This window comes from Danio rerio, chromosome 14, assembly GCF_049306965.1.
Source record: "Danio rerio strain Tuebingen ecotype United States chromosome 14, GRCz12tu, whole genome shotgun sequence".
NCBI lineage: Eukaryota > Metazoa > Chordata > Actinopteri > Cypriniformes > Danionidae > Danio > Danio rerio.
Window position 1 is genome coordinate 33,808,266 of NC_133189.1, and position 14,458 is coordinate 33,822,723.

A 14,458-nucleotide genomic window follows, 5' to 3' on the forward strand; every position below is an offset into this window, starting at 1 on the left:
GGCAGGATGTGGATTTTGGGATTAGTCCAATAAACAGGCACTCTTGTTGCTCTTAATTGTGAGAGTGTAAAATTAAGGGGGGTGATGGACTATTGAGTGGCATTTGATTAATAAATTGTTAATATGTGGAGTTTGGGAGAAATGTGGATTTGAGGACAATTGATATGTATGTGTTATTTACAAAAATTAGTTATGGTAGGAATTAGGGCTGTGCATATGAACAAATTATCAAATTGCGAGTTTTTTTTAAGATATTGTGATTGGGATTTTGTTTGTAATATTGGCAACTGTTCTTTGCTTTTTCAAACAAGCTACATACATGCATACATGAAATAACATGGTTTTAATAAACAAAACTGTAGTAAAATTCTTTTTAAAACAGACAACAAAAAATAAATTTGGTGATAGACACTTGTTGCTCAAGGTCCCCATAATGCTAAAGCTTCTTTTACACCTTCAGATATATTTTCTCCAACCCAGGCTCAGTCTGAAAACGTAGTTCCATGGATGTTTCTGGAGGCCGCGAAACACGTCCCGGGAGATACGCATTTTTTGTTTTCGCGAGTCCGCGAGAGGGCGCTGTGTGCACTTTTTGTATCTCAAATGCCTCTCAGGAGTGCCGTTTGCGCCTACGCTGTTTCTTGCTTGAACCCACCAGAGGCCGCTGTCGACTGACTGAATGACTGAATGATTGGGCGACTGGCCAATTAACCGACCCACCCTCCTTCTTCCCTGAAACCAAAATGACCGGCCTACACGCTTACTTCCCTAAACCTAGCCGACGGTTTACAAAAGCCATTGAGAAAAAGAAAAGCCCTCGTCTGATCCTTACCACGTTTTCGGATTTTATCACATTCTCACCCTGTTGTTCACTCGTTCGTTTTATTTTTTGGATTCTGTTCTTTCCTGGACTGGAACCTGGTCATCGTCGCCATCGTGGTCAACTCCTGTCTGTGTCTCAAGTCCGCCGAGGTACATGAAAAGCTAACTGGAAAAACTGGTTCCAGCGGGAAAGCCCTCCACATGGAGGTAAGCGGTCAGCCGGTAAGCACCAAAAGAAACAACATCATACCGACCCATAACGTTTGCTTTAAAAATGAAATCCAGCTATACGCACCTCCAGCTACATAATTCGCGGTCTCCAGAAACGTCCACAGGACTACGTTCTCAGAATGAACCTGTGTTGATTATCTCCAGTGTGATCTTCTGGAATGAATTCTGTTTGCTATCATTAACTTTTCATTTTAAAGTTGTAATTGATATTGTGGACCGTTAAACTCATGTATGGCCCCCATTGTTCTGTTGGACCACATATCTGTGGTCGTTTCAAAGTATTTCACCTGCTTGAGCTTGTGTTCAACACCTGCCTTATATTTCTTATACATTTCGGGAATAGCAAATTGTGTGAAATGAGTGCGAGATGGCAGCTGGTATCTTGTCAAGTGTTTGTATTAGTCTTTGGAAGCCGTCTTTATTGACAATGTGCCAGGCATCATATCCTAGCCTATATGATATGTGATTGTGTCTGTAATTCTTTCTCTGATCTTTTCTAATAAGGCACGACGTTTGCAAATGCTTGAACAATGGATACTTGTTCAGTCTGTTTGGGCTGGCTTTGATGTGTGCTTTTATTTGTTTTGATGGATTTTGTTTACATGCATTGATAATGTAGTTTTTTATGATGCTCTTTTAAGTGTTGGAACTGATTTGTGGTATTGTTCCGTTTTGTTGGAATTATAATTTCACAATTCTTGCAAGTTACCTTGCTTTGTGACTCATCCTCTCTCCTGAATCCAAAACACTCCCAAATGACTGACAATGAATTTCGCTTTGGCACCAAATAATTTTTATTTTGATCCATATGTCATGTTCTTTCTTCCTGCTCGCCTATTCAGGTTTTCCCGCTCAACTTCGTAGTGCGCGGAGTGACCTGGTTAACATCTTTCTCCCGCTCAGCTTGCCTGTAATTGCCAGGTGCGCTGCGTCAGCTCTGATTGGTTAACATTAAAATCATGTGCACAAGAACATATTCTGAATAAAAATCTAAATAAGTTATCAGATAAAATTGCAGCCTTATGCGGTTTAGAAATCTCATGTGCTTAAATTGCAGTCTTTCAAATTCAAATTTTTAATTTTTCGAATTGTGATTTTGAATTATTGGACAGCCCTAGTAAGAATATTACACAAGTAATAGTGTATGTATGTATGTTTTAAGCATTTTTATTTACAAAAAAATATAATTAATACAGAAGTTAAGGTAAATAACACTCTAAGTCCATCTCTCTCTCTCTCTCTCTCTCTCTCTCTCTCTCTCGCGTTAATTGCATTACTTTACTTGGTTATACTATAATGATCTAGAGTTTGCTTTGTTTTGGCTTTATGTTGGTGAATACCCAGATGCAGTAGATAAATAATTTAATATAATGTTGGTCATTGCGCTAGACCTTTTGATTTGTCATCAATGAGATTTTACAGTACTCTACATCAGTGGTTCTCAAAGTGGGGGTTGCGACCCCCGATGTGGTAGAATTACCATATTTTATCCATAACATACTGAAGAACAAAATAGTAGTTAATAGTAATATTGTAAACATGTTATTAATAAACATAAAAAAAACAAGCCAACCAGCAGCCTTTTGATTTTTTGATTTTTATTTGATTTTTAGTTTTTGACCCCTGAAGTGATTACGTAATATTAAAGACACAGCGATAGCGTCAGATGTAGCACATTGATTTTATGGCTCCAGGTCAAACTTTCAGACACCTTTACGGCACTCACATACATAAAAAAAAAAAAAAAAAAAAATACATGCCACAATTTAACATGGATTGGCATTCTCTAAAATTAAATGATGAAAACACTTGGGCCTACTGGGATGTGTGCACCGTTGTGTGCAAAGTTTATATATTTATAACTACCTGAGAGAATATTGGAAGTCGCGAGTCACTGGCATTGTTATTTTGGGGGTCGTGGGCTGAAAAGTTTGGGAATCTCTGATCTACATGATACATTTTTGTGTTGTGGCAAAAAAAAAAAAAGAGACACTTTTTTTATTAGAAAAGAGTTTTTTCTGTTTAGACAGTCAGCTTCAGAAATTTTTAATTTGTTTTTTTAAAACACGCCTTGGTTTTTTTAAACAACACACTCATGCCATCAAACTATTGTATAAATGCAATATCACACTGCTAGCTTTTGTGGTATGGCTGTATCAGTAGTGCTGTGATTATAAAACTTGGCCCGTGGCCTCATCACAATTGGTGGTTAGGATATTTCTTAAAACCATGAAAGAAATATCACAGTGAATTTAAGTGTCAACTGTATCTCATTTTGTTTGCACATACATGAAAATTCTCACCAGTCCACTCGTATCATAGGTGATTGTTATAATAATTACCTGATAGTATGAATGTCTCATTTTATAGAGGTGAGATAAAACTAGGAAGTGAGATATAGCAAGGTCTATTAATGTATATATAAGAGAGAGAGAGAGAGAGAGAGAGAGAGAGAGAGAGAATGAGAAGGACAAATTGATCATAAGTGTACCACTGGAATCTGGTCATGTGTCTATAAAATGGCGGCCTTGATCCAACACTGCCATGCACAGACTCTGTCCTGTCGGTCATACACCTCCATATAGGACATGATTAATGACCCATGCCTGCGAGAGGATGCACTCATTAAAATCTTAATCAAAAGCCACACAGTTCTCCTCTGTTCTGCTTCGCCTCGCCATCAAGGCTGCAGCACAATTTCAGATCTGTTCATCTCATCTGCCTTTGAAAAAAAGGCCACTAATGTCACAAGTAAAAATGGCATAGAAGATAAAACATGCATCTGAAATGTCTGGATGCTGTGTATGCTTAAGATACTGTAAATATTTTCTCAGACTTCATCCTAAGATGAGAGCTTCAGTGTAAATTGTGAACTGATGTATGGTTATGGCAATTTAATTCAGTGCATTGGTAGGGAAAAGTCTTTTTTTTTTGTCTCAATTTGGTCTTGTTTGGAAAAACAATTTATGCCCGTAGCATGTTTGATGGTCGAGAAGAAGAAAGAATGTACACATGTATATATAAATACATATGAAGAGTTCAGATACAAAAACCTCTAAGTGCCATCTAGAAATTCATTCTACAATGAGCATTTATCTCTGCCTCTTATGTTCATGTTAAGTTATTTCATGTTAAATTCAATGAAAATTACCTATTCTTTGCCATAAAAGTGAAATTACTGAATCCAAACCTAGGATGCCGAAGAAAAATGCTAATTTCAGATGGTACTTTCTTTCTTTCTTTCTTTCTTTCTTTCTTTCTTTCTTTCTTTCTTTCTTTCTTTCTTTCTTTATTTCTTGCTTTATTTTTGTCTTTCTTTCTTCATAGCCTAGGCAGGAAAAATACAGACAAATAAACTCCAATTTGCTGAATTACAGAAGCAGAGGTCGAGTTATCACAAATGTATCCAGTGCTTTGGGTGATGATTGATTCACTTAATGTCATTCAAATTAATTTCAAAGCAAGAAAGATACATTTCATTCAGCGTAAGTGCTGCGGTCTCTAAAAGAAAAAAAAGAAAAAACCTTCTAATGTTTCATCATGACAGTTTGTTATTCGGTGTTTCTTAGCATTTTTACATTTTATGACTCGAGTAATAGCTGTATTATTCAATGCATTGGGAGGCTACAGACTATAAACTGAGACGAGAGGTCAGGGCCATGTTTGTTTATGTGTGTTGTCACTTTATTCTGGGTTTAATGTTGCCAGTGCAGATGTTTAGACTAGAATATGACCCTGCCATCCTAAATAGAACATTATGTCATTATTTACAATGAAGCGTCAACTTCCAAATCTCAGAGGTTAAGGGTTTGTTTATGTCTTCGCCTTGATAACAGTGCTCCCAGCTTAAATGCTTGCTGATCTCTCTGTAGCAGCCAGAATTTTTCATTCTGAGCTGTTCCCGCCAGAGACCCGTGTCATTTTTAAGCTCTCGTCCTTGAAAGTTCAATTTAGGCTGAAGCTTCTTGGCATGCCAGAATTTTGCCTCTGTAATTTTTCTGATTAATTCACAACACTTTCACCGTTCCCCTGTTAAGTCGCCAGTTCAGCTCCGATTTCATGGTCTGTACTGCTGTTTTATTTACATTCTCTGTTTGGCTATTCATCTCTTGCCTATAGATTTTAACTGTGGCATTTTGTGTGTTTTGGAGGCATATGCAGTATCTGTGTTCACTGAACTGTGCTTATTGTTTTTAACGAGTGTCCATGTAAGTACACGCACACACACGCACACACGCACACACGCACACACACACACACACACACACACACACACACACACACACACACACACAAACACACACACACACAGACACACACTATTGTGTGTAGATAGACAGAAAGATGACTAGGGCTGCATGGTATTTCAAGTATTAGAGATATATCAATATTTGTTTACTGCAATAAAGCATTAGACTAGTAATTCTTCATCTAATAGATAGCTATTAGGCTGAATATTAAAAAGATAAAGATAACTTTACATTTTTCTTGTTTTTATTGATTATTATTTTTACATTTTGTATGTTGAAGTGATTTGTAACTATAGGTTTTCAAATAGAGAGAAAACTCTCAACTCTCAAAGCTGTCTTTGTATTGTTTCACAAGCTGTTTAAGATCTGTAACATCTCACTTGAGGTTTTTAATTTCAAATAATTTGAAAAAATAAGTGACTTTGAACTTGGCATGGTTGTTTGTGCCAGACAGGCTGGTATGAGTATTTCAGAAACTGCTGATTTGCTGGAGTTCACGCACAACCATCTCCAGGGTTTACAGTGAAAGGTCAGAAAAAGATAAAATATCCAGTGAGCAGCAGTTCTGTGGCTGCAAATGCCTTGTTGATGCCAGAGGTCAGAGGAGAATGGCCAGACTGGTTTAAGCTGATAGAAAGGCAACAGTAACTCAAATAACCACTCATTACAACCGAGGTATGCAGAAAAGCATCACTGAATGCTCAACATGTCTAACCTTGAGGTGGATGGGCTACAGCAGCAGAAGACCACACCAGTTGCCAAGAAACTGTTCAGCTAAGAACAGGAAGCTAAGGCTACAATTTGCACAAGCTCACCAAAATTGGACAATGAATGATTGAAAAACATCGCCTGCTCTTGAGGAGTCTCAATTTCTGCAGCAACATCCAGATGGTAGGGTCAGAATTTGGCGTCAACAACCAGTCTTGTATCAATAGTTCAGGCTGGTGGTGGTGTAATGGTGTGGGGAATATTTTCTTGGCACACTTTGAGCCCATTAGAGCTAATTGAGCATCATGTCAACGCCACAGCCTACCTAAGTATTGTTGCTGACCATGTCCATCCCGTTTATGACCACAGTGTGCCCATCTTCTGACTGCTATTTCCAGTAACTAACGCATCATGTCACAAGGCTCAAATCATCCCAGACTAGTTTCTTGAACACGACAATGAGTTCACTGTACTCAAATGGCCTCCACAGTCACCAGATCTAAATCCAATAGAGCACCTTTGGCATGTAGTGGAATGCAAGAATTGCATCATGGATATGCAACCGACAAATCTGCAGCAACTGTGGTCAATATGGACCAAAATCTCTGAGGAATATTTCCACTACCTTGTTGAATCTATGCCACAAAGGATTAAGGCAATTCTGAAGGCAAATTGGTGTCCATCCTGGTACTAGTAAGCCCTAAGATAGACTTTGAACAGACAAAGACAAACATATATATATATATATATATATTGAAAGATGGATGGATGGATAGATGAGTTTGAGTGTAAAGAGTTTGCAGATAGATCGATGAATGGTCATGCAGAAAGATTAGTTTTTTTCCCTAGTATATGATTTGATTGCTTGAGGCTGAAAGGACGTCCGCTGCGTAAACACGTGCTGGATAAGTTGGTGGTTCATTCCGCTGTGGCGACCCTGGATTAATAAATACATATTGTACATTGCCTTTCATTTTAAAAATACCAATATATTAATTTTGGTAATATCAACCAGGCCTAAGATGTACTTTGAACAGGCAAAGGCAGACATATTGAAAAAGATGGATGGATAGATATGAGTGCAGATACCGATGGATAGAGAGTTTTGCAGATGGATGTTTGGTCATTTAGATAGATAGATTCTCTTTTTTTCTTTTCTTCCAGTATATGATCAACTGTCCTAGATTCTTCCACCGTCCTGTTGTTCTCATCTCTCCATAGCTTTTTCTTCATCATATCCCCCATCTTTCTCTCTGGGGAGGCTGGTTCTTCTATGAAGGGGAAGGAATCAGCAAGCTGAGCCTGAGGAGAGGGAGGCAGGATCTGCTCTGAGCCCTGAGGGCCGCTCTTCTCCTCCAGTGCCTGTAATGAATGGAAAGTCTGACCTGGTTGTGCTACAGCCTGGGCTCATATTGACCCGGTTCTCCTCCACACCATCGTGCATCATCTCACTGCTGTGGTGTTAGAGCAGCCCCAGGGTCCTCCTTTAACCAGCCCTCTCTCCGCGTGTGACGCTGTTGCAGAAATACACAATGTCGCTAGACCTTAAATCAGTGCTCTGAAAGGCCCCCGCAGCTCGACGGCTGACCACATAACCCACTCCAGACATCACAACAAAGCTTTCCAGTGCACGGCTGCTGGAATAAAAGAAGGTCAGATGCAGAAAATGGACATTTTTTTTTGACTTGATAGAGATTTGAACATGCATATTCGATAATCGGACGTTCTTTCTTTCTTTCTTTCTTTCTTTCTTTCTTTCTTTCTTTCTTTCTTTCTTTCTTTCTTTCTTTCCAATAATGATGTCAAATTACAATCATTTTTGATAGATTTTTTGGTTGTGTTGGAATGTAACCAAAATACAACGTCTGATAGATGTCATAGTGGTAACATTCACACAATGTCAAGGTGTAACATTATTAGGCGTTGATATTTAGTTGATTTTAGGTTGATTTTGGGTTGGACATTGGACATTGACATCAGCTTGACGTTGGGCTCTGATGTCAATCGGATTTTTATTTCCAAACAAAATCCAACGTCCCCACAACAGTGCGGTATACGTTGAGTTACAATATCAATATGTTATTTTCATTAACTTATTCACTTATATGAGAAAAAGGATTTCTCCATCAATCCGAAGCTCAGTCCGTTTTATATTCAGCCAAGTAAAGCGCTCCCATTCGAAGCCATTAATGGACTCAGTGATGGAATGTTTTACTTTAGCTCATAATGAGGCCTTTATAAACATTAAATATCCGCTTCTAATCAACAGACACTGGAGGCGAATCTTAAAATGACCTTATAGCCTCCATTAATGAATCCGTATTAAGCCGGTGTCGCATGCTTTGTCTCTCTCGTTCTTTTAAGCGAGTGTTTTGCTGTAAATAATTATGTTAGGTGACCTGATTTTTAAAAATCTTTTCTCTGCATATTCAATTATTTTGCAGTATGAGCAGGAAAGCTAGTGGCCGTGCTGTTATGTAATGATCTGTTGCTGTAGAGAAAAATCATCCTGTGCGCACACCACATCTGACCGCCCCTTGGGCAGTGCACTTCTCCTCCAATCAAGCTAATGCGGGAGGAACAACGTGGAGAGAGCGCTTGTTGAGGGGGGACAAGAGCAGGCCGAATTTGTTCTGACCGCACTTAGTAAAACAGACAGGCTCAGAGGGGCCGGCTGAAGCTCTGACTGAGCTCAGGTATAATAATTGTGTGCGCTTGTTGAGGGAGGCTGACTGCAGCTGGACTAGTGTGGGTGAATTTACTTTTAATTAATGTCTAATTACTGTCAACTCACTTTCACGGTAAAACCATGCCTTCATGTCTGAAGTTAGAATGGCACTGGTGTCAAACTTGGCCTTTGTGGGTAGAGCACACACTCTGAAGGATCGCAGGATGACAGGTGAAGCTAAAGAATTAATGAAAAAGTCCTGCAAACAGCTGTGCTCACTCCACACAAAACATACTGCAGTTTTCTAAATAATTTGTGGGTACGTTTACATGGACACCAATACTCAAATTTTATTATGACTAAGATAATACTCTGATTAAGAGTCAAACAAGTAAAAAGCGATTTTTGATTACCTTAATTTGATTAAGGTCATAATTGAACTAAACAGAAATGGAATTAAGACACATATAGTATTCCTATTTTAGTCGCATCATTGAAGTGCAGTACAAACATGTAAACACCTTAATCAAACTATTACCTGTGTGTAGGATTTTCGCTGCATTTTGTGACAGGATAGTCTATACACACACGGCTGTTTGATCCTATTCTCTGCACCTATTAAATTAGTAAATGACCACATACACTGCAAAATGCTGAGTTTTGTTTTTTTTCATTTGCCTTTTAATTGCATTAAAACAACACTCTTCCACCAGTCCTTACTTTATACTCTCATCCAATGCCGCAGTTTGTCATGTGGGTATTAACAATATGTTACCAAATGAAAGTGAAACTGCTGTACTGCAGGTAAAGTCAAATAATTACAAATTTAGCACCCAAAATTATATGAAACTCCAGAGGAAATGTTAGTTAGCGTGGTGACGCAATAATCCTAATCAATTTATGTGCTATAACATGTAAAACAGGATCATGAAAGTAATATTCAAAAAGTAACCCATGCAAACACCATAATCATATTTTTGTCTTATTCAGATTAAGGCAGTGTCCATGTCTGTAAGTCTCATTTTGAAAAGACCAGTGTACTACTAATATTTCTAATAATAATAATATAACTAACTGTTATTGTTATTATAATATTAATGTTACATTTAAGCACAGTACTAAATTTTTTATCATTTATAAGAAAATGTTTTATATTTTTGCTAAATTATTTATAATCATTTATGGTCCGCATTTCTATAGGCATTATTTAACGATTGTGTGATGCAAAGTTCAGTGTTTATTTTAAGTGCAATGTTTTGTAACATCATGAACGTCTTTAATATTACTTTTGATTTGTGTAATTGATTTTCTAAATATGAGTTGGTGTAGTATGTGTGAGTGTAATATGTGTAACTATAATAATGAAGTGTAAAAATGAATGAATCAATGAATCAATGAATCAATCAATCAATCAATCAATCAATCAAACAAACAAACAAACAAACAAACAAACAAGCAAACAATCAATCAATCATGCAGCAATTTGTAACATTTTGTACCATTCTAATTTAATGGCTAATTTGAAATATGCATGAATTTTTACAGTCTCATTCAAACATTTTGGTATGACTTGCTCGTCCTCAAATAATGGTGGGGTTTGGGAGCATGCCTCCTTTCAATTTAAAAATCATGTTTTTGTATGAAAGAATTCATATCAATTCATGAGAATTAGAGACTTTTCTGACTATGTAAAATTGTTACATCCCCTGTGAAGTCTGGTCTGGTCTGGTCTGGTCTGGTCTGTTCTGGTCTGTTCTGGTCTGGTTTGTCCATCCATCCATCCATCCATCCATCTATCCATCAATTCATACATCCATGCATTCATACATCCATACATACATCCAAACATTCATACATTCATACATACATCCAAACATTTTCCTTTAGCTTAGCCCCTTATTTATTAGGGTTTGCCACAGTGGAATGAACCACCAGCTATTCCATCAAATGTTTTATGCAGCGGATGCCCTACTAGCCACAACCCAGTACTGGGAAACACCCTTACACTCTCATTCACATAAACAGTTTAGCATACCTAATTTACCTACACAGCATGTCTTTGGGCTGTGGGGAAACCAGGACAAAACCCACGCCAACACAGGGAGAACATGCAAACTCCACACAGAAATTCCAACTATCCCAGCCAGGACTCGAACCAGCGACTTTCTTGCTGTGAGGCGAAAAGTGCCAACCACCGAGCTACTGTCCCACCCCATGCATACATACATAAATAAGAAGAATGGTTATTTCAGTTGACCCAAAAAAATTAAACAAGTATATTTTTAATTAAACTAATCAAATTATAAATATAATCACAAGTTATTCACATGAAACAGTGGGGTTTAATAATGTGATTGCATTAATACATTCACATTTTAAAAAAAAATTCTCAAATGAAATTAAAAATATACTGTATGAAGTATTTTAGCATTGAAATAAGGCCTAAAGTATGGCATCTCAGTGTTCTTTGGATTTGAATAGATTAGTTCTGTTATTTGTGTGTGTGTGTGTGTGTGTGTGTGTGTGTGTGTGTGTGTGTGTGTGTGTGTGTGTGTGTGTGTGTGTGTGTGTGTGTGTGTGTGTGTGTGTGTGTGTGTGTGTGTGTGTGTGTGTGTGTGTGTGTGTGTGTGTGTGTGTGTGTGTGTGTGTGTGTGTGTGTGTGTGTGTGTGTGTGATATGATCGGGCCAGGCTGTGTTCGGCTCCCTGTTTTTTCCGCAGCACATCCAGGCATCTGTGATTATCCTCTCACGGCCACAGAGGGAGCTTTTCTCACTCTGTCTGCGATAATGAGGGAGAGACTCGCTATGCCCTCAAGTCATTTCCTTTCTCCTCCCCCTTATCCTTTCTTTCACTCTATCACTCATTCTTCACCAGCATCATGACTCTACTCCTCCACACATCTCGGTTCCTGCTCCACTATTTCATCTGTGATTATGGCTAAAATGACAGCTTCCTCTCTTTGTTAAGATGCTTTTCCATTGTTTTGTTTATGAATGCACCATGCAGCCTAAGTATGCCCCCTGTAGTTTCACAGAACGAATTTAGTTCTTTAAAATTTAGAGTTTTGACATAATGACTGAATATGATAAACTACAATGCACTGTTCAAAGGTCCAATGTATAAAAACTGTTCATAAAAAAATATTTGTATGCATTTTGATGATTTCTGTAATTAAATTATCCTGTTTCCAGTAATGTCAGAGAAATTTAGAGAAATCTGTCAATTTAATCAGTGTTATTGTATAAAAAATGTGCCCAACTAGAAGCATTCATCAATATGTTCTAAATTTTAGACTCTGTGTACTCTATAAATAGTAAATGACGGTACTGACCACACGTGTAACAAGATAAGATGCCACTGTGCTGCCAAAACTTCTTTAGTCAGTAAGATTCTCACCGGAAAAGATTTGCCAGTGACCATCTTGGCTATTTTTGGTCCACTAACTACACCAGCACCAAACCAGCACTAACAATTCACACTGGTCATTTTAACAAGGGATATCAACCAACACTTTTGGAAATATGTGCCTGTAGCAGAAAAGTTTTGCGGACAAAATGATATTGCATTGCTTACTGCACATTTCTGGGCAACTTCAAAGTGAAATGTCCAGTAAGTGGCTCCAATAGTGCATGTTCAGTTTTCACAGAACAAGATAAGCTTGTGGTAATATTTTATTAATTGTTACATGCATCTATCAGAGCAGTTTGGTATTTAAATGACTAAACGTCAATGCTTTACTGTATTTGGAAATAAAATTGCATCTATACTAAACCTAAGGATAAGTTTTAAAGAAATAAAAAGTAAAAAAGCTGAAGCAAGCATACTGTTCTACATCACATATGCAATAACAGTATATACCGGTTGAGCTACTGAGCAAGTTTACTTAAAATGTACTGTAAATAGATTATGAAAATGGTGGTAGACATGTTTTGAGATGATTGAGTATCATATTATTTTTGAACTTGTGCAGAAGCGAGTAGTCTCCATGATTTTAATTGGGATAAAGAAAAATAAACTGTTGGAGTTTTACTGCCTCCAGTGTTTAATGGCTCCATTTTATCTAAAAACAGCTGCACATTTTTATATATGTACATGTACAACCATTTTTTCCCTAAAAGCTTAGGAACAGCAGGTTAATCATTTAAATAATCGATTGATTTGTCTTGTATTGACAGGTGAAGGACTATACGGCTGTTAAGACCCCCACCTAGCGGACTGATCTGATCATCGGGCTGCAGCAGCTGTCATGGATCTGAAGGAGCGCAGGCATCGTACACTGACACATGGTCGCTGTGCTAAAGATTTCCAGTTCACCACCTCCTCCCTGGACAATGACGATTGCCGCGTACCCACCCAGAAATCCTACAGCTCCAGCGAGACCCTGAAGGCCTTCGATCATGACTCGCGCCTTCATTATGGCGGATGTGTGGCTGACCTGGTGCACCATGAAGCAGACGAGTTCACCAGACAAGGAGGTAATGCAACAAAGTATACACATAATTATGGATACAGTACAGTATATACAGTGCTCACAGTCTCAGAATACAAATCTTGTGTATGCAATAGATAGTTTCAATATAAAAATCCTATAACAAATAGTGGCTTGTTTGTAAATGAATCACTGCTGAATTGAAGAGAACAAGGTCATTTTGATGTGGTATATGTAAGGGATGAAGTACAACCAGGCCGTTGTTATCGCAGAATAAAGCCAGACAGGCTAATATTGTATAATACTGAACAAGTAAACAATTATCTGAATGTACTTTATTCCACTTATTAAATAGCTACTTGCTACAAAATGTACAAATGATACACAAAACCTTGTTCTGAACCATAATAGATTTTTTATTGTTTAATTAAGTGCAAAACTGACAGAAAGAAAAATGTCTAATGGAGCATACACTAACCTACATTTTACTCAGTCACAAGATGGCACCAAACAGTCAAAACAGTGGCCTAACAGACAAGCGTATTATTATGGTTGATGGTCAAGATGATTCGAAGTATCCAGATGAGCCTCTGTTATTAGTTTCAGTGGTTGTTATCTGGGAATAACAAACCTTGGAATATCATGACTGAACAATTAAACTGTCTTTTCATTAAAGCTTAAATCAGGCCCAAAAAAGAAACCCGACCCTACCCGTGCATCTTGTGTTCCAGTCCGATCTGGTCCAATACATTAACTGTAATTATGAGCCCAAGCCTGATTTAAACCCGACTATTTTTAATTTGTGGACCGCTTTATAACAGATGTTCTCAACTACAATTCTGGGTTGTTTGAACTACAAGAATTAGTTTAGATTTATTTTATTGAATGATGTAAAAAGGGTGAAGCATTTAAACTGCATTGTTTGTTTATTCCGAATGGATCGTAACAAAAGAGGACATTGAAAGCTGACTATCAACCTTTTTTCCCTGCCATGGCAAGCATGTTTCTTAACATGTGTCTTTTCATCCTAGAAGTGGCTGTTTTTATGCCTCTTTCACACCGCAAGCGTGAGCAGCGCATGTTTTTTTGGCATCTATGTTAACGGATAAATATTAGAGCTTTTATACCGCATACAGAAACAACAGAGTGTAATTTTTTTCTGTTCATGCTCAATTTAAGTGACAGTGCATTGATAATGACCAAAACACATTGAATGACAGTAAAAATTAGCAATTTTACCCAATAAATGCATCGATGAGATCCTCTGATTTTCGAGTCAAGTGTAGGCTCAGGCTCGGGCAGAGAATCTAAACTCCACTGTTGATCCTAAATGTTACAGATACTAATGT

General features: G+C 37.8%; 1 protein-coding gene and 1 long non-coding RNA gene across 28 annotated transcripts in view; one reads left to right on the forward strand and one right to left on the reverse strand.

The window, feature by feature from the left end:
- The window catches only part of tenm2a (teneurin transmembrane protein 2a), a 1,361,633-nt gene that overhangs the window by 913,886 nt on the left and 433,289 nt on the right, over nt 1–14,458 (forward strand). For all 26 annotated transcript variants that reach the window (XM_073921891.1, XM_073921909.1, XM_073921890.1 and 23 more), the window contains one exon: nt 12,856–13,155. In XM_073921891.1, the coding sequence (XP_073777992.1) occupies nt 12,927–13,155 (229 nt within the window). In that variant the 5' untranslated portion in view covers nt 12,856–12,926. The remainder of the gene's footprint in view (nt 1–12,855; nt 13,156–14,458) is intronic.
- LOC137490625 (uncharacterized) overlaps nt 1–14,458 on the reverse strand; it is a 109,738-nt gene that overhangs the window by 4,414 nt on the left and 90,866 nt on the right. The window lies entirely within an intron of this gene.